The 21,404-nt window shown below is 38.4% G+C and overlaps 1 protein-coding gene across 4 annotated transcripts; it reads left to right on the top strand.

Moving 5' to 3' along the window:
• Window positions 1-75: 75 nt before the first annotated feature.
• On the top strand, window positions 76-19,641 carry LOC118792737 (rho GDP-dissociation inhibitor 2-like). Of its 4 annotated transcripts, XM_036550667.1 has the most exons (7): window positions 76-90; window positions 219-292; window positions 10,391-10,564; window positions 13,008-13,091; window positions 17,173-17,249; window positions 18,477-18,540; window positions 18,714-19,641. In XM_036550667.1, the coding sequence occupies exons 3-7, from the start codon at window positions 10,396-10,398 to the stop codon at window positions 18,911-18,913; spliced, it is 594 nt and encodes a 197-aa protein (XP_036406560.1). In that variant the 5' UTR covers window positions 76-90; window positions 219-292; window positions 10,391-10,395; the 3' UTR covers window positions 18,914-19,641. The 4 variants fall into 4 exon arrangements, with proteins under 4 accessions (XP_036406560.1, XP_036406551.1, XP_036406569.1 ...); XM_036550658.1 differs by lacking the exon at window positions 76-90 and having other exon boundaries at window positions 183-292; XM_036550676.1 differs by lacking the exons at window positions 76-90; window positions 219-292 and adding an exon at window positions 4,514-4,531.
• Window positions 19,642-21,404: the final 1,763 nt, after the last annotated feature.

Genomic DNA, 21,404 nt, shown 5'->3' with positions numbered 1-21,404 from the left:
TCTAGTCAATACATTGAACCAAAAAAAAAAAAAAAGTAGATCGGTCACCGCATATCTCAGGCAAGAAAAACAACAATCCAAAATCCAATGGTGATATCGATAAAATGACTTCCAATGTAGCGAGAATTTTGCATTTACAAAATGGTGCATTTACATATGGTGTGGAAATGGCACTTGACTAGACCTGCATCTCTGTGTTTCTGATTGGCTTTCTCTAGTTCCTGAAATTTATGTCGTTGTTTGCTGCGTTGATTAAGAGCTTTGGATACAGATTGTGCTTGCAAGCTGAGAGGTAGGATTCCCTTGAATAATCATTTGTGTGATGTACAGTGTTTGCAAGAGATCTCAACATGTGATTGACTGACTTAAGTAACAAAATTAAAAAAAAAAAAGTTTTTGCGATTCAGAAGTCATGATATAAAAGCATGCATGAATGAAACAGAAAAAGCGCGAAGTAAAACAGGTCCAGGCAGGAGCGTTAACTTTTTTGGATAACTTTAACGAGTTTAACTCAAAACGAAATGATTAATACAGCGTTAACACAAACGTTATAATGATAATTATCAAGTTGAGAGACCGAAAACGAGATGTAGATGTTTTGGACGCATGGAGACGAGTTTATTTTCTTGTTCCCTTTGCAGTTGTAGTGTATAATGAGTTTGACTGCATACCTTTAACTGCTATATCCTCATTATACTCTGTTTCGTTACAACAAACAACCTTCAATATTTCTATCTAATCCACTTTTGCACATAAAGCAATGTTTCCATTATAAAGAGTTGGGACGCGGCGGTGCGCTCTGATGCATGTGTATCTTACATTTTGCGTCCTTGTCTGGAGATGATCTTATAGAAAGTTTATCTTGCCTCAGATTCAGTTCTTTGATGACGATTGATAAGCACGAGTCAGAATGCTATATAATCGCCTTTATGTTTACGGTTATCTGTATTTTTGAATCAGGTCGTTCACCACCTTAAAGTGAGGAACTAATAATTGTTAAGCGTGGCAATGTGTATTTCCATTTACTTCCTTCATTTGGTGAAACATTATCTGGGACAAAAGAAAGCTCAAGTTACAGGAAACATGGATGGTTGTGTAGGTCAGTGTACTCGAATAACTTTTGCCTTTTTGCATTATAATTTCACATATTTATTTTTTGTTTCCCTGATAAATAAGCTGTTTGGGGAAAAATAGACATTTAATACAGAAGCAATATGGAAACTCTGCAGACTGAAATACTGTTTTGTTTTTTTTTTAAAACAGAAATCATAGTGATGACAGTAACCAGAGGAGGGCAGTTGTGCTGTAATGATGTCAATTTGCCAATTAATTATTCAGAAGTTATGTGTTATATGTTGTATGCGAAATATGCACACAAATATGCACACGAAAGCATCCGCCATGCAATATCATCAAAATAGTTGTGTAGATGCTTGACCATCACACAATAGTTGTGCAGATGCTTGACCGTTTTTTGCAAGCCATTCCTTTCACACTGATGTAGTATGGATTACTTACTTACTTTTGAGATGTCACAGAAGCAAGTTCATTTGACATTTTTATTTTTAAATTCATTTTTATTCAGCATTCCAATCTGAGGGTTGAATTTATTAACCTTTACTTTGATGAACATGAGAAACCTGAGTATGTGCTTGTGTCTGTATTTAAATGCCAGCGTGTCATCCAGCATTGCGGCCCCAGGCATAGAGGGAGAGAGGCATTTTTTTGTTCAGATGAAAACATGGAAGCACATGAAAGTAACTGGTGCATGTCTTCATTAAAAGAAAATAGAAATATGACATTTCAGTATTGAATTATTTTGGGTAGATGGATGAGCTTCTCCACTCTACAGAGAGATTACCTGACTGTATAAAATTTACTAAATTGCCTCCTGCACAATACAGCTTTCCCAAATAGTTTCTACACAGGCAGAAGTGCACTCTGTAACACACAGTTGTGACTGACCTTGAGTTTTTGCTGGGTTTCTATGACATTGATTCCAAAATGCTCTATGAACAATGTATAATTTATGATACCTATTATAATATATAAGCATAAAATAGGGATCGTATGGCTGTACAAGACTACAAGGCTGTATGATAATTTTACTTGGGGTCTTATATATGACATAGTTATACATTTAACCATTTCAAGGAAATCATCTGAGCTACAAAATGTATTCAGTAAACCAATTTAGTTTAAAATTCCCATGCTTAGATTAGATTTTGTGGTGTTTGGTGTTCAAACTGCCAATAGATTTTAATTGTCCTATTGTTAATCCAAAAATGAAATATATGGATGCATATGAGCAAGATGGACATTTCTGGAGTATATGAAAAAGGGGGCTGTAGAAATGTTGCTGTAAGAAGGAATTTGGCATCTCAGCAGCACCTTTGATCATGGCATAGGTAAGCCAGAAACACTCTTTAATTTTATTGATCCCTCTCCGTTAAGTGTTTCATTTTGTGGAAGCTTCACTGAACAGATGTGTTGAAACATGCACCTCCCTCTCAAGGTCTTCCAGAAGTTCCCCCTTTCATGAATGTCTGCATGCAGGTACGAGATATTAAGACAAATATTAATCTCATGTTTTAGATCTTCACACTACAGGCTGTTGCATGCTCAGTTTTCTTGTCATTAGCCAGTTATCTCAGTGTTCAAACCACAAGATCATGTGGAGAGGGCAAAACAAAATCCATTTAAGATTAAGGTTAAGGCTGGAGTCAGTGATCTTCATTTGGTTTGAAACACAATGACAACAATAACCCAAGTCATTCATGCAACAGCCAATGGCTTAACGCCTGTTGTATGATCTTAAGAGAGAACCTACAGTCACATGCTGCAACCAGACACTTTTCCTTCCTTTGTATAGCCCTGGTAGGAAAGTTGGAAAGAAATCTCACAGCGGGTGGAGTTGCCATGTGCTACAAACCAAAAGAGATCCAGTTCAGATCCTGCAGTCCAGGAAAGCAGATCATGGTTTCAGCCATTTTGGGGTTTATCAAGTCTTACCCTCCCATATTTATTATACTGAGGGAAGAGATGTGAAGCTCAATCCCGGTGATCTCACCCTGCATCAAAACTGATTTCTGAATTCAAACACATCAGCCACTTCGTATAACCCAAGACATTGGTATCTGCAACCTCATTGCAATCATCCTGCCCATAATTGTCTCACTTTCCAGAGTTGTTACTTAAATGGAAGCCGGAACCTAATGAATATTCTTAAAGAGAAGTTGGGGATGAATCTTCCCAATTGAAGTTGCTTCCCAGTTCATCACATTTTGTATTTTGTATTTTTTTTTTAAACATTTTTATGTTGAAACATAAATTTAATATGGAAATACTGGAGTGTGCCCTTCACAAATATTCAACAGAATAACTCAGACAGACATTTAAGACTTTAAAATCTATTATTAATCTGGCCCAGCCGTTTTACAGAACTCTTCCACTATGCTGTATCACCTTCTCCAGCCATAGTATTTGTTAATGGAAAAATCTGTGATGAGATAAAAGGGAGGGGTAATGGCGCTGTGTAGAAATGTTGATCATCTCCAAACAAGGGCACATGTCAAGATCTGGGTAGGTAAGATGGTAAGCGAACAATCAGTTCTCGTAGTCAACGTGTTGGATGCAGGAGAAATGGGCAGGAGTAAAGACCTGAGCGACTTTGACAAGGGCCAAATTGTTATGGCCAGACGACTGGGTCAGAGCATCTCTGAAACGGCAAGGCTTGTGGGGTGCTCCCGGTCAGCAGTGGTGAGTACCTACCGACAGTGGTCCGAGGAGGGACAAACCACAAACTGGAGACAGGGTGTTGGACACCCAAGGCTCATCAATGCGCAAGGGCAATGAAGCTATCCCGTCTGGTCCGAACCCACAGAAGGTCTACTGTGGCACAAGTCACAGAAATTTTTAATGATGGTTATTTACATTTACATTTATTCATTTGGCAGACGCTTTTATCCAAAGCGACTTACATAGGTTACAGTTCATTACAATGTTATCCATTTATACAGCCAGATATTTACTGAGGCAATTGTGGGTTAAGTACCTTGCCCAAGGGTACAGCAGCAGTGTCCCAGCGGGGATTGAACTGGCAACCTTTCGGTTACGAGTCCTGCTCCTTAACCACTATGGTAGGAATGTGTCACAACACACAGTGCATCACACCCTGCTGCGTAGGGGCCTGCGTAGCCACAGACCGGTCAGAGTGCCCATGATGACCCCTGTCCACCGTCGAATGCGCCTACAATGGGCACGCAAGCATCATAACTGGACCTCGGAGCAGTGGAAGAAGGTCGCCTGGTCCGACGAGTCCTGTTTTCTTTTAGATCATGTGGATGGCCATGTACATGTGCGCCATTTACCTGGGGAACTGATGGCACCAGGATGCACTGTGGGAAGACGACAAGCCGGTGGAGGGAATGTGATGCTCTGGGCAATGTTCTGCTGGGAAGCCCTGGGTCCGGCCATTCATGTGGATGTCAATTTGACACGTGCCACCTACCTAAACATCGTTGCAGACCAGGTACACCCCTTCATGGTATTCCCTGATGGCAGTGGCCTCTTTCAGCAGGATAATGCGCCCTCCCACACTGCACACATTGTGCGGGAATAGCTTGAGGAACATATGAAGTGTTCAAGGTGTTGCCCTGGCCTCCAAATTCTCCAGATCTCAATCCAATTGAGCATCTGTGGTATGTGCTGGACCGCCAAGTCCGATCCACGGCGGCTCCACCTCGCAACGGAGGACCAACAGCATATTAGGCAGGTGGTCATAATGTTTTGGCTCATCAGTGTATATGTGTGTGTGTGTATATATATAAAATATGTATAAATAGTATATTGTGCTCATAAAAGACATGCATTAGTCACTCATAGCGTTTAATGCCATGGTCACAAACATACGTAATTTAGAACCAAAGAATTTATCATAATTGATATTGTGCCCACATTATAATAGCTGTAATAAATCACACATCTGTCCAAGAGCCTCTTGGAGCCAAAAAGCATAGGAAGCCGGTAGAGGTTCATGGTCTATTACATTATACACAGTGGTCTACACAAACATACACAGTGTTTAATATTATTAGCGTAGATGCCATCATAACATGTTAAACATAAGGGATCCTTTTCACCCTTTGAGATCTATTTTACTGCAGATCTGCATTCTTCATAATTACAATGTTTTACTATCAATATTCAGAATGAACAATTTAAGTGGAAAAACTGAGCTAAGCTATACATGTTCACTTGATTCAGAAAAGGCACCCTGTATTTACATCACAGCAGCACAAAATTATTGTAAAAAGATATTGTCACATTATTATTCATTAATTTGAAGCCCTCAGTGGTTGTACTTCCTGCCATTCAGAATGTTCAGTTGTGCTAGTTTCTCATCAAGTCCATGAAGCATTTGTCCTGAACTTCTTTGAATGACCAGTGCACACAGCTCAATGTGCAGGTACAGAAAGTGGACATTGCAGTGACTGGCCTTTTCCAGTACTCCAAGCATATTCCCCAGCCCCCCCCCCCCCCCCCCCCCCCCCCCCAACACCCCCACCCCCCCCCCCCCCCCCCCCCCCTCCCCCCACCCACCAAAAGCTTTTTGTAGGTAGTATGACTACTATAAAGGCTAGGGTGTTCGTTTCAGTAGTGTTGCTTAGACTTTCTTCTCTGATGAATTGTTTTAATACGCATCCTGTTTTGGTAACAAATGGTACTGCTAGCTTTCTAAAAACCCGTGAAAGATGTGGTATCATTGACTAGCTGTCTATGTTCACAAAATAAACACCAATAAAACATCACATTCACTTGAGCTATTTGAACTGTTTAACCAGAATTAATATTTTTATTATGTTTTAGAGTTTTTTGAAATAATCCAGGATATCACATAATTTCATGGCAATATGTGGAACTGTGAGGCAGAACTAATCCTGGATCAGTGTACACCATTCAGAGGCTGTAGGGTCTCTCATCAGAGAGGGAGGAGTCGCATTCTGCCTGAGCAGGAAATAAGAGGTAGCCCCTCTGATCACAGACACTTTGGCAAAGGGAGGATCCCCTGACAAAAGGAGGGAGGGATGACGTGATGCACCTGCAGTCAGAAGGGAAGCTCCTTTTTTGTATTCTACAGCATGCTGCTGCTGCCTGAGAGAGAGTGAGTGAGAATCAGAGCGAGAGGGAGAGAGAGGAGAGAGGAAAAAGGGGATGAGATCATCGCAGTTTCCAGGCTAATGAATGATGGAGCTGCAAGCAGTGCGTGGCTGAGGCACAGGGTTCGCTCCTTTTGCTTGGAAATCAATAGCATCTGCAGACAGGAATACAATTTTCACATTACTGCCTCTCACTGCAGCAGCGGCAGCTTTGGCGTGTAGCGCTTGCCCGGCGTGGATTATCAGCAGATCATTAGTTCATTTACTGTGGCTTCCCTCTCTTCTCCCCCCCACCATTGCAGCCACCACCACCCAGGATTCTCTGTCTTCAGGTTTATGGGATGAACAGTGATGTATGACTGATCCCTTTGAACAATTATATGGTTTCTTCTCGGAAAGTACCATTTTTCATCACAGCATAAGTTTTTTCTTCCCCTTTGGGAGTGCTCTTTTTTCCTTCTCCGTTTCTTGGAGTGGCTGAAACTGTTTGGATAGGAACAACACAATGTTAGGCATGGATGTTTGCGAGTTTGGTGGCCAAATTCTTGAGCTGCTTTGGCTAACAGTTTGCTACAAAGGTGAGAACCCCATAACCCATATAAATCAGTAACTGATAGTGATTTGTATATTTTTTTAAATATTTAAAGGTATGGGCTTTGAAATGTTGTGTAAAATCAGCTAAATAGTATGCCTGTAAATTGTATTATTGTATTTCTTCCGGTGCTGCACTGTTAAATTGAAGCTCTTGCAGCATAATGTCAGTTTGTCATGTAACATGCAAATGAAGAATTAAATTTCTCTCACTGTTTTCATACATATAGCTATTCTACAAATATGCAGTTAACACAACTGATACTGGCCTCGTTCAAATCAGTGACAAGACCTTCCTTCTTGGCACCTGTGGTAGTGCATGTTGTCTTTGAGAGCATTGTAATTACATATCTTTGAATCTTGTTTGACTGGGCTATGATTCTGCAGATACTCATGTTTCTGTAGTTACGGGTTCAGCAGTGTGGCACAGTCTGTGAGAAGCTCCCTGCTGTGCACCATCTTCTCTGTTGCAGTAAAGTGCCTGCTGCTGCTGAATCTGTGTCATGGGAAGGAGAGAGATGTAAAAATGCAATATGGGAGAGGAACAGGTGCTTAGGTGTGCATTCACATGTTCTTCTCTGCGTCGTCTCAGCCTGTGCTTTGTAGTTAAGTGGAGATGTCAAGACTGGGATGGGAAAAGCTCGGGGAATTGAGGGCAGTTGGTGCCGGGGAAGAGCCATGAATATTGCAGGAGTGTTAATCATAGGTTGGCCTGGTTCTCGGAATCCCCAAAGTGTGAGGTCTGTGAGATGATCTGAAGCTGAGGTAAGATGAGACAGAGCTCTTGGACAGCAGGTGTTGGTCATCTAAGGCCCACGTGGCTCTCTGCTTCTCAAGATTGCTGAACCTTTCAGGTTCATTCCCAGTGCTAAAACTTTCTGTTTCAATCAACATGATAAACCTTTCAGTTTAAGATGGTGATAAAGCTATCCATTTCAGCAGATCTGTGAGGAAATCACAGGATGAGCAGATCTGTGAGGAAATCACAGGATGGATCATTTTGTATCAACATGACATGTGACATAGAACAAATCAATCATCTTATTAATTATCAACTATTTTATTGTACAATAAATAAAAAAGGATACAACTCACTGTCTTCATTAGCCATGGTGACCTGTAGCTAATATAGCAGTATGGCTATATACTGTTTTTTTAAATAGCGCAGACCTGTAGCTAATCCCAGAAATGTACATGTACCTAGCAGGAGTCTCACCAAATACGCCATTGCATAGATACAGATTATCTTTATCCTGTTGTAACGTTTTCTTGTAATCTGGTTTAATGGTAACATAACTTGAGGGTTATGGTTAAGGTTAGGGTCCAAGAAGAGCTAAACAGAAAGGGGGTGTGGTACTGGTACTTACATGGCAAATGTGGTGGTATTGTACAATACGATACCTACCCAGCCAAATAGCTCGGTTGATAGCAAGCCAGCCATGTTTCTTGCAAGTATGCAAGTCAGCCATACCTTTAGGTTTCTATACTGCAAGGCAGCCACATGTTTCTAACATTTGAGACCTGCCCCACCAGATAGATTTGTCTGTTTTCAAAACAAACGTCTTTAACTGATGTTGCACGTTGTACTGTGAAATAAAATAAACTTTTCTGTCACTAATGGCTTCATAGTGTGCTGCAAAATGCAGGAGTCCTTAGTCTGATAGGTAATAAGATAAAATAGCTACTGTATACAGGTCTGATAAGTTACCTCCCTGTTGCGCTGTACATGTTATTTTGTACATTTCAATAAATGGGAAACTGTTGAAGAGACTAACCAGCACTGTAGCTAAGCAAAACTTTAGACACACTTAGATAGATAGATATATGGATATATGGTTGGATAGATAGGTACAGATATATATCTACCTAGTTGTTACCTTGGCATATATACTAGCTACTGTTGAACACTAGCAACCAGACGTACAGATTAGCAAGTAGCTAGCTACTTGTGTTGCTAAAATAGAAGATGTACACATTTTGTTTTTTAAGCAACCTGTATGAAGCAACACCATGTTTGATGCTAGAATGCAGCCATCTTTTGAAAAATGTGCTCCTGCAGTGGAATTTTGGTTTAAATGCTGTTGGTCAAGGACAATTCAGCTGTGTCATTATATAATATTAGTCTCTTCCTGCAGTAGTAAATATTTATTTTCCGAGGGAAAGTTATGTTGCTGAACTAATTATATGTGCTATATAATTCTGACTAACAAATAATAATCGCATTGTTTATTTTAGGCTAAACTTGAACATGACACAAGAAACCAAGAGTATATCAGTCATATCAGTAATTGTATTATCAATTATTCAGTCATATGTAGCAATGCAGTGACTAAAGAGTCAAGAATCAGGTCATTTTTTCCTGTGGCTTTGGTCAGTTATGGCAAAACCGTGCCTTGTTAGCATGCTAGCTATCAAAATACTGATTTTAAATTATAGTGGGCTATAGACATAATAACTGATCTTTGATTATATCTTTTCCCAGGGTATTAGTGCAGTGGTTGGGTGTACTATTCAGCCTAAAGGCAGAGGATGTCTTTTGTCCTTAACGTTTTAGATTGTGGCTGTAAGAAAGCATTGATCAAAGCTCTTTTAATTCTGTGTGGCTCTTTTTTTGATTGTAGTGGATGTCTTTTTCGATAGGGAAGTATTATTATGAACTGTAAGCATGGTCCTTCTAGATGATGATTGTGTGGTCTCACCATGTGGTGAAGGTTGTAAATAACACCAAGTCATTGCAAACAGAATGTAAGTGGATTACCACAGTGGCTTGCACTCATGTCCATTCACCTCATTGCTGTAACCATGGATATCCATCATTGACACAGGGCATTAAAATGTCCCTGTCTAGACAGAGATAAGGAATGATGTCATTGTTTAATGTCTCACAGTCCATTGGCACCTTCAGATTAGTGTTGGGTGTGATTAGACACACTCTCTTCGTGGAGAACTCCTGTTAGAGTAATTGATGAAATGAGATGGCTGTGTCTGGCTGTGCTATCAAAACAAATGTAGTACTTCCCTTTAACAATCTATAGGCTCTGGAAAATAGCCTTTCATGGAAACATGTGTGCTTCTGGTTGAGTATAGTAGGTTGACAGTTTTCCTGACAAAATGTGACAGCTATGACAATTTACAACTTCTGAATGGAATTTGCTAATTAGGACAGCTTTTTGTCCACACTAATCTGAAGATGCTGAATTGTCTTTAGACGTAATTACAACTAACAGGCTTTAACACAATTTTTTAATGAAAACATTCCTATTTTAGTGGCTGTGGGTTATATGCAGGTGCATTGTATGAATAAAAAAATGAATTCAATGGAAATATTTATTTGCTGTTGTCAGTATGAAAAGGGGTATTTCTGCTCCTAAATCTGCTTAAATGTGAAGTTCCCAGGACCCATGGTTTGCAGAGGGAACAGGGTCTGTCTGCTTAATGTCAGGTGAACTGCTGTGCAAGAAATAGGCCCATTGAAGATCATGAAGTCATGTGTCCATGGGAAAGGAATACAGACTCATGTTTGTATCCTGGGAATCACAGAGGTTTTGTTACAGTAAAATGTATTGGCATCAGTGTGGGCACAGCGTTCAATGTCATAATATTCAGCCAGAGGTGACATTTTGTCCCTCTCTTCTTTGTAGACATCATGGGCGATAAGGAGGCAGAGAAGCAAGTGCATGAAGAGGATGACTCTGATCTGAATTACCAGCCACCAGCACAGAAGTCTTTGGAAGAGATTCAGAACTTGGACAAGGATGATGAGAGCCTGAACAAGTACAAGCAAGCTCTGCTGGGGTCCGGACCTGTTGTGGCTGGTGGGTTGTCATGCCCACTGTTGGGACATCCTGACAAAAGCTGTTCTCCGTATGCCTTTCCTGGGCTTCCTTGCTCGTATCTCATCTCCACTGATAAGAATTCCTGAGCATTGTCAGTAGGCTTAGAGTACACAAAGGATACAGTGGGCCAATCAATATGCACAGGCTCTTATCTGATGATGTGGTACTGGGGAGTGTTCAGTAAACAGTGCTCTACAGAATATTTTGCCTTTTACAGAGGTTCTGGTGGGAACTGAAGTCTAGATTGTTTCAGCACCTTTGCAGTATGTTTTATGGCACAGAGACTGTAGCCCATACATTCACTGTTTGCCAAGGTCATCATAGAAAACTGAGTCAGGAAAAAATCCACTGATAGTCCTGAAAGTGCAGATACAGTAGGTCTCTCTTTTGTCACTGGATGGAAGCTTTATGATTGGTCAATCCCTTATCCAGAGGGAAGTTGTATGAAGCAGCCAGCTACAGAGCTGAGGGCCTCACTGAAAATTTAAGGGAACAGTAAAACAATAAAATAACAGTAAAAGAGTAAAAACAATAAATTAAAAACAATAAAAATGTTATTTGAAAAATTCAAGGGTAGTTACAGAATATACATTTCTATTTCTGTATGAACTGCAGTTCATCATTGTGTCACATAACTATGGGATACAGTTAAAAGTGCTGACTCTTTGTGCAGGCTATTAAATTGGTCTGTTGAATGGATTTTAGCCAGCCCATTCTAAGTTACTATGGCCATATTTAACTCTGGAGATCTGCAATATTCAGCAGGACCAATTACAAGACATCACATTCGTGCCATGCTTTAGCACTGTAAATTGCAGGGAAAATATTTGACTGATTGCTATCAGCACGATAGATCTGATTAATTTTCTCCACCTCAGACCAAGAAACCAACTTTTTTGCATATTTACAACACCCCAAAAACCTCGGGCACTGTAGTGAGCTTGTGGGAAGATGTAATTGACATAATGCACTACAATGAGCACTGTAAAATAAAACCATAAAATATGTGAATTCATTTTATTTGACATGAAAACTAATAACTTCTGATGCACACTGGTAATTTCTTCCAACTGCAACCTGTAGCTAGGGTTTAGATTAATATGATAGATACTGTATTTTTCCAGCTATACTACTGTTATTCTGCAATTAACCCAGGTGCTTCTTGATGTTTCTCCAATTAACCCAGGTGCACTAAATTGTCTGAGCGAGAGTCTCAGCCTTTGTTTGAGGGTTCATAAATCACATTGTATTTGGTTGATGTATTTGAATAATGGTGTTTTGGTGAAAACATTAATATTATTATTACTACTACTACTGCTGCTGCTGCTACTACTACTGTTGTTGTTTTTGTTGTGGTTGTTCTAGCAACAACACCCCTTAAATCAGCAACCAAATATACATTGATTTATTTACATGAACCCAGGGCAATGACTTCACCCTATGTTTGAACCAAATAGTGGGTGAATTAAAGGTATGAATATGTACTTGAATACCAGTTTGCCCTAGTGTTATCATGGGTATTGATTATTTAATAACTGCATAATGAGAACTGATCTGTCAGTTTCCCTCTGTCTTCAGCAAAGCGGGAGGGGTGCAATAGCCTCAGTCATACAAGGAGAAAATAGCATGACAGTGCAGTGTCAGTGGTGTCAAATGCTCTGCCTGCTCTAAAATAATTGAACTGTAAGCAAGATATTGCACTAAGAAGAGCATTGCACAGTTTCAATTTCTTTTGATGTGATACCTATTTGAAGCATGGATCGTTTTGAAGAGTTCCTTCACATTCTTTTTTTCTCTTATTCAAACATAAGTGATGTATAGGGAATAAAGACGGAGTGCAGCATCTAATAGCATGTAATAGTAAGGCCTATCTGAAAATGGTAAGATCTGTGTTTCCAATTGAGCCAAATTGATTAATCCCAAATGTAAAACATCGTTGTGCAAGCTTTGTCTTGTTGTAATTCACACTATGGAATACTGCATGTGCATGCAATACAAACAATTGGTAGCTTTTTAGGGGGTTCAATGAATTGATGAATATTCAGTATGTTTCACCTATTCCTTATGAACACATTTCATCATGAATTATGGAGCAACAATGGAGACTTTGTAATGATGGTCTGTCTCAGCACTGGCATAGTGGCTGCGCTGTTATGGGAATGCAATACTTACAGTCGGTCTCCTTCTATTTGTCGAAGATCACATGGCTCAAATCTCAGTAGGTAGTGGACTTTGATCATCTGTTTAAATTCAGCCTGAGTGCTTTGTTTCATGAACAATATTGTACAGACATACTGTATTATAAGAGCAACAGCATTCACCAGTCTATCCACTGTACAATCATACAAGGTACAAAACACCTGCACTGAGAGCGCCTCAGTAGCCTGTCAGTTCGGCAGTCATACTCTGTGCTTTGTTGCAGATCCCTCTGTCCCTAATGTTCAGGTGACACGACTGACTCTTGTGTGTGATCAGGCTCCTGGACCCATCACAATGGATCTTACAGGTAAGTGTTCCATGCTTGGACTCCTAAATACCTGTTGACTTTTTTGGTTTTTGTTCTAATGATCCAAGAAAAGGCACAGCACAACCTGAAAGAATTTCACATTTCTTATGTTCAACACTGTCCAACCTAAGAGTCAGAAGGCATTTTTTTCTAGAAACTCTTTTTGGTGAAGATATTCTACACTCTTTGCTAGGGTTTTTTAAATCAGACAATATTTGGCAGAGCCATCTTGACTCATATCTTTGGTTGTACTTTTTTTCTGTTACACTGTCCCCCGGGGCCCTAAATGCACATTATTTATAGGGGGTCATACCACAGAAAGGCAGGACATATTAGTGCCATTCTCAGAGTGACTCGGGGCTCAGGAGAGGTTTCTTCCATAGAGCTTATTAATCGCAAGAGTCTCGCCACACATTTACAAAGCAAATATGAGAGACTTGATGGCTGCATGTATTATGAATTTAAATGCTAAATAAATCTGGAAGATTCCTTGTTTGATATTGGGTATGTCCCCATTATTTAGTGGACTCTACTAAAGCTGATCAAAGCTGTATGTCAGGCCATTCTGAAATGTAATGAAGCAATGCTTTGGTTTCAATTCAGATGATATGGTATGATAGCATACAAAGGCAGGGACTAAAAAAAAGTACATTTTTACCTGTGGTTCACTACTTCATAATCTAGAAAAGGAGATACGAAGCAGTTATGTTACTGTACCTCAGCAGTAGTGTAGTGTTTTCCCTGCCTTGTCCTCTGTCTTATGAAATGCAGCTTCTACCTTGTGAATGGTGATGCTAGAGCAAAAGGTCCCTTGGTTGCTAGGCAATTGAATGATCTCCGCAGTTCCTGTCACTTCCAATATTAAAAGAGGTCCGACCCTACTCTGCAGTACTATACCTTCCTCTCCCAAAGTTAGACAAGCTGGTTTGTGGTTTCTTGTGAACAGAAACCAAGTTACCCTTTACTGGAAAATACACAGCATAGTTTGAAAATTGAAATTGTGAAATTCTGTTCCCTTTTCTATGAACTCCATATCATATGGCAGCAAGAGTTATTTCACTGAGATTAATTTGAATTATATCAAAATTCAAGAGTTCACTAATGTAAAGGATGCCATGTATCTTAAACACCAGTCATTAACATTGTTTATTTGTTAGAAGATATCTATATTCATTCAGTTGAAAATTAAACTTAAGTTTGTCTTATAAAACTGCATTTTTGTCAGAGCAATTGGGGTCAGGTGCATATTCTCAAGAGTACTGTTATCCCTTCTGAAATATTTAAACATGCATTGGAATGTGTATCAATGTGCATTTGTGGTATAGCTTGATATTTCAGGTAGACCTCTCAGATATAGAGCAGTTTCTGTAGTTAGTTTTCCACTTCATCCATTGAACATTAGAAACTGAACCAAACAAAAAATGGAAAATGAAGAAAGTTTCAGAAGGTGTGTGATTATGTCATTTGCCAGGGCATAGAGTTTAGTATATACATAGGTGTATATGCACATATACATGTACATGTCATGACACATATACATATATATGAATGTATGTATGGCCCATTTGGTTGGGACCTTTTTATTGCTCCAGGATTAATGCAATTCATAATGAATTGTAGTGTGATATGAGGGGTATACAATGGAATGGTTGTCAGATCACTTACATTAATATTTGTATATGTATATGTTTTATTTGTATATGCATTTTTATAAGTACAGTTCACATGCATAATTATTAAGCAATGGCACAGTTGCTGGGAAAATCTATCCGTCTGAATAATTCCATATTAAGAACAGATTTTGCCCACTTAGGGTCATAAAATACAGTATATACAAGCTCATTAATTTCATGACAAGCTGTAAAATGCTTGCCTATTAAAATAGTGAGGTGTTTTCATTTTTCAACATAAATATAGATATAAATTTTTTATTGCTAATGTCCTTAAGGAATATTGTTCAAGAATATGGCTTGCAGTATATTTAAAATGTTTCACTGATAGAAATGTTTTCTATATCTTGTTCTTCTGGGCTCTTTACATTTCCAGTCCATTTATCATTCTGATGAATAGCTCCACGATACACGAAAAACACTGAATGTAGCCCCAGATCCACTACTGCCTGACAGTGAAATATTACAATTTTTCAAGCTCACAGGCTTCTTCTCTTGTTCCTGCATATCTGTATTTCATTTCAAAGGTATATTTCATTCTAAAGGCTGGTCAAAAGTCAGCCATCTTGTAGTGCATGTGTATGTTGGAAAAATACCCGAGGTTGGTTGGTCAAAAAAGGTGAACAGACAGCTGTTTGTCTTCAGCACAGCACGGAAACGTGCTGTTTTGTATGTACAATTGAGGCAGGGTTCTTATATTTTGTGAACCTTGACTGTATTCGCTTTTAAGGCATGAAGTTTAAGTGCATTCAAGTGCAAGTGGTTTTGTAGCATGCTTCCCAGAATGTTGTTGGAACTACCATTTAATTTTTCTTGCTTCAGAGAGGGATGGGATTGCATCATAATGATGACTTGCACTAATTCTAAAAAATAGCCCATTGTCCTTTTCCCAAATGAGCTGATGGAACCTGAGGAAGTGGATACATCACATTTTATTAGTTGTGTAACCAGTGAGCAAGCCATTTTAGAAAATAATTTAGTGTGGCTTTATATAGCATAAAGAGACAGGCACTTAGGAGAGGAAGGAGCTCTGTTTACATCGGCTAAACTGAGAATGAACAAACAACTGAGAAATGCCAAGTCACTGCTACTCAAGACTAACTGGTTGAGCCTCTTGCTTTCAGTCTCTATATATGGGTGCATGGGTAGTTTATACGTATAAATGTCATATTCTGGAACTGAAAGCTGCTCACTAGAAGGAAAGGAATGCTGAGACCTTGCCTAACAGGTTTCATTTTCCTGGTAATATGAAAAGGAAGCCTGTTGAGGCAGCTGTCCTAACACACAACAGGGCTTTAGTGAAGCATTTGCCCCACTGATCTATTAATTTGACTTAGCTTTGTTTTTATTAACCTGAAATTTATTACAATATGTTGCCTAAAGGAAGGACTCATCAGGACCCACAGGCAGAATAAAAATGTCCACCCTGACAACCAGTAAATATGCACAGGTTTTGATAAACTGGCAAACTGAGATTCCATTAATTAGGAGTCATCAGCTTGATGTAAACTAGGCTTTAATCATAAAAAATATTTTTAAAGCATGAATCATGTTGATTTGAAAATTCAGTCTGCTATATTCCATAAAGAGAAGGAAAGGTAGATCGGTGCATTTTGAACTCTGTTTGAGGGTTAGCCTACAGCAATTTACAAAACCACTATTAGCTTGTATTGCTAGTTATTAGAACAAAATAAAATATTCTCAGTATGGATACCCACTACATTAAAGGTGAGAAACAACCATTTAAATATGAAATGTATAGTTAATCTCAGTATATCTGTTCATTTTCTTGAAGGTTTTTTAGTACATAGTCCAGTCACTTCTGTGAATCAAAACAAATAATCAGAACACATATTACTCACCTACGCTTTAGCTGAGATCTTTATCTACTTCCTGTTCCCTTTGGTTCTGGCTGGCAGCTGTGTGGTTGCGTGGTTAGTGCTGCAGACTCCCCACCCTTATGTCCTCTGTGTGTCCATTATAAAGTACTTAAGGAAGACTGAATGCATGATTTGATTAGATAACACTTACCGTTTTTTTACTACTTCTTGGCAAGTAGGCTTTCACAATGATCCCAGATGACTCAGAAGTAATGAAAAACATATGTATAAAAAGTTAATGTATTTTTTATATACTTTATAGTTATATTTTGGAGCTCACGATACATGCACATTCTTTAATGTAATGTAATAGTTTACATAGTATAATTTGTCTTTCCCTTTACCATAAATCACATAGTTGTTGGACAGTAGAATTTTGAATGCCTAATAATGCATCTCCTTTTCTCATCACAACCTCTTAAGGCTTTTTTGTTCCTGAAGTTAATGGCTGTGTGGGTATGTGCATGACCAATTGAGTATGCACAGTACTTGGACAGTGGCTGTGATGTGTTAGTGGTTGTTGTCCTGCAGGTGATCTGGAGGCTCTGAAGAAACAGAACTTCACCATGAAAGAGGGGGTGGAATACAGGGTGAAGATCCACTTCAAGGTGAGTGCGTGCAGGGCATGAGCATCATGCTCTATACTGGCTGTTACTGGCTTACCCATTTATCTCCACAATGCCTAAATCAAGTTTATAGCAACTACAATAATAATCATGTTGGTGATCAAGTCTTTGCAGGCACTGCTCTGTATTTGCTTCCTGGAGCAAGATGTGTCAGGCTGTTGCTGTTATATTAAAAATTCCTAAGCAGTTTGGCAAGTTTGCACAAATAAGCATAAGCATGAAGTTTAGCGAAACAAAGAGGAGGTTGTGCATGCCATATGTTAATTACAAGTTACAGATCAGGAAATTGGATTATGTAAGTGATGGTCATAGACAGGCAAATGTGAACACTACAGGCATTTGATCTGTAATGGTGTATAATTTAGTAAAATTATGTTGGTTTTTTTTCTTATTGTAAACAAATTGGCTCATTATGCATCATCTTGCTTCACGGAAAATATATGCAGCTGTTGAGTCTTGAGTTTACTGACTTTCTGGCCACAAGCCAACTTCTCATGTTAATTAATAATGTTCATATTTCTTCCAAAATGTGGTCCTTATTCAAAAGTCTGCTCTAAAGTGTACAATTTAATGCACACATACTCTCCCAAGTTACAAAATATGATAATATTCTCTTAAAAAAGCAAAGCCAATTCCTGAAAAAAAACTGTACTGAAAAAAACCCTGAACCTTCAGTGTAACTTTGGGATTTTATGTTGGAACTCTGCTGGCATTGTAGATATGTTGTCTAATGGGCTGTTGCTCTTGAACCACAATGTTTGAATTAATGTAAAATTTATGTAAAATTTGAATTAATGTAAAAAATTACTAGATGCAGAACAATATTCTGGATGAATTCCAGCCACAGCTGAAACATTTTCTTTATTCTTACCCTACACCTAACTAACTGGACTGGGAGAGCACATAGAGAAAGTATCTGGTTAAAGGAAAATCAAAGTCCTTTTAAAGGCCTATTAACTGTCACAGTACTTAAATTACTGTGTGTATTTAATAGCCATTATGTGAAATAGTGTTCCAGAGGCTATTTCTGAAGAGATCCAGTGTGTGGCAAGAATTACCAAGTGCTAACTAAGAGGACATCTGGTGGCAGTTTGGTGTCGCAGCAGTTTCTCGTGGCAAAATATGAAACATGACTATGGTGGTATGAGTCCAGTTCAAACCTAATAATTGTCGCTATAATTAATTTCATTTTCCTATCTGCTACAACAGGTCAACAGGGACATTGTATCAGGGTTGAAATATGTGCATCTGACATATAGGAAGGGCCTGAGAGGTAAGAATAAGTCTGACATGATGGCATATAAAAATCTATGGTCTTAAAAAGGACATATGAAAGTGGTACGATGTTTCTAAGATGTTTGTTTCAAGATGTCCAGTGTGTTGATAGTCTTATTACACTATGCATGAGTTGTCTGTATATGCTGACCAGCTCATTGCTTCCCACAGTGGACAAGTCTGTGTATATGGTGGGAAGTTATGGGCCACGTGCAGAGGAGCACGAGTTCCTAACCCCCATAGAGGAGGCCCCGAAAGGCATGATTGTACGAGGCTGCTATCACATCAAGTCCTACTTCACAGACGATGACAAAACTGACCACTTGTCCTGGGAGTGGAACCTGCAGATCAAGAAGGACTGGAATGAGTAGCCCCTCCCTCTCAGAGTCCCCCAGCAACACGGTACATGTGTGAAAATGGTTCTTTAAAAACTGGAGGTACACACTAAATAATGACAGACAGTGTGGAAAAAAAGAAAACCGAATCGAGATCATAATCCAATGGAAAGGGGTGAAAAAGAAGATTAATGCCTCCTGTTTATACATGGTAGTTTGTATTTTAGACATGTAGGTGATATACTGAATGCTTTTGTTCTTTCAATGCTAGTACTTTATTGTTAAGTGCTGTCCAGGACCTGTTAATAACTTCAATGAGTGCTTGAATGTAAACTGCACATGCAGTGACTATCTTCTTGTGTCATGTGCCGTATAAACACAATCTATTGAAAACTGCATAATGTAAATGGAGTTACAGTCCTACAAATGCACCTGATGAGTATTGCGTGAACTGAAATGTTTTAAATGAAACTAGATTCGTAAACATCTGCTCTTGGGCTCCTTTTCAAGATGCTATTGTGCATAAACTGCTAGTGAAAGCTCTAGTTGAATGTCCTTGTGGAAAATGTTGTCTGTAACATATTCCATGTTTTAGCTGTGTGAAACCCCTTCAGGTTTCACTCAGGTTTCATTCGCCTGCTCTTGGTCTTTCGTGCCAGTGAGATTTGTCTTGCTCAATGTGAATAATAGATTGTTCTTGTTTTCAGAAAATAAATACTGTCAGAATGATAATAATGAAGATGGCAGACAAAAAATAAAAATTGCTTCACACACAACCTCAACTGTCTTTGACTGAGCCTGGTTTTGGTTTGTTTTTGACAGCCAATGTACAACAGAAATACCTTCTACTTATACGTATGCATGTGTAACACTGAATTAGTAATATAATGTACCAGTTAGAAGTGTCCATGATATATTAAGAATGAGATTAAGAATGAGAACAATAAAGATTTGGGTATATATTGAAAAATATTTGGATGAAGATTTCCATAGAGGCTCTCTTGGAAGTTCAGTGGTCCGTGTAACTAATGCAACATTTCACCTCATGTATGTGGAAAAAAAATGAAATCAAGTATACTATATTTCAAAAAAAAAAAAAAAAACTATATAAAAACATATGGCAATGTGCAGGATGTAGACTGAAGACTGCAGTCATTACCAATGTTACCAATTACCCAAAAGTGTATATTGTAGTATATTTTAGTTTTTCAAGCATTTTGTGTCATTGAGTTAAATTAACCTTTAATGAGTCATTGACTTCTGGTACAGACCAAACAATATTTGAAAGCCTTTTTTTTAAAATGGGCCTCCAACCATTCATCTTGTAAACCTGTATCAAGCATTGATTTTTGCTTTTGTACAAGAACATCATTTCCTCCCAAGGCTAAAATATTTCTATCTTGTCATTAATTGGCTGTAATTCCAGTATTTTCATTACTGCTAATGTCAAACTTGAGGCATGTTTGTGGCAAACTTGTTTCATGTTTTACAGTTAGTGGCAAGATAGGTAAAATTTTGTTTAGAGAGTATGTATAACACACATACATACACATATGTATATTCAGCCTAAATTCCTGATATTTTTAATATTTGATTTAAGAGGAGAGCCTCAAGAGCTATAAATTCAAGATGGCCAGGAGACCAATCAAAATTCAACCATTGGGAATTTTGAAGCATATTACAGGTAAAGGTCTTAGTAAAGACATGCTCTGTAATAGGTGACAAGTGGTGACAGTGTGAAGCTCATATAAACCAGATTTCTTGCATACCAATCAAACAGTTTATGAGGAAAAATCCAGGATGTCTGCCTTACTGTGTATCCTACAGTTTTGATTATCTCATGGCTGACACCAGACATAAGACATAAAACATCTGAAAAATTCAACTTTCCAAGGCAGAAAAAAAAATACAAAGAAATCAATGAAATGTCTTTACATTTCAGAATTATATTAGTACTTTTATACCTTTTGTAATGCAGTCCACCAAAGTGATTACCCTCTAATATGTGTCAAACACGTCAATTGAGGCCATTGATAAGGATCAACCTGATAGTTCTGAATTTTAATCTGCTGTAATCCACAGTTCTTTTAACTAATTCAGTAGAAAGTATTTGTTTTTCATGACGTCATTATTGTTCCAATTTATTTTACACAGGTATACTCTGAAGAATAGTCTGTAGTGTTCTTTCAGGCTATAAGATAAAAGATAAGATCAAGATATCTGAATCAATGTAGGCTGTAGTTTACTTGATATAAATCTGTGTTCAGAATGCTATTCATTCTGTGTTATAAAGAAGAAATATATATTGAATATGTACTGAATTTACTGAAGACATACATTAACAATTTTAAATTCCAATGGGTCGCTTGATTCCCTGTTAACGTCTGTGAGTGCAATTAATATGAATTGTATCGTAACGTGTGACCTCTAATTTTGTTGATAACAATGGTCCGGCACTGAAATTCCTGCCAATAACAACGTTGTTCTAGCTTTACATGGCAAGTTTGTCCTAAAAGGGCTTCCATAC

The sequence above is a fragment of the Megalops cyprinoides genome, chromosome 1 (assembly GCF_013368585.1).
Source record: "Megalops cyprinoides isolate fMegCyp1 chromosome 1, fMegCyp1.pri, whole genome shotgun sequence".
NCBI classification, from domain to species: Eukaryota; Metazoa; Chordata; class Actinopteri; order Elopiformes; family Megalopidae; genus Megalops; species Megalops cyprinoides.
This window is presented reverse-complemented; position numbering and strand designations above follow the sequence as displayed.

Coding starts and splice junctions, on each gene's coding strand:
- LOC118792737 (XM_036550650.1), top strand. CDS start 6,664: ATGTTAGGCATGGATGTTTGCGAGTTTGGTGGCCAAATTCTTGAGCTG. Junction 13,092..17,172: donor CATCACAATGGATCTTACAG/GTAAGTGTTCCA, acceptor GTTGTCCTGCAG/GTGATCTGGAGGCTCTGAAG. Junction 17,250..18,476: donor GGGTGAAGATCCACTTCAAG/GTGAGTGCGTGC, acceptor CTGCTACAACAG/GTCAACAGGGACATTGTATC.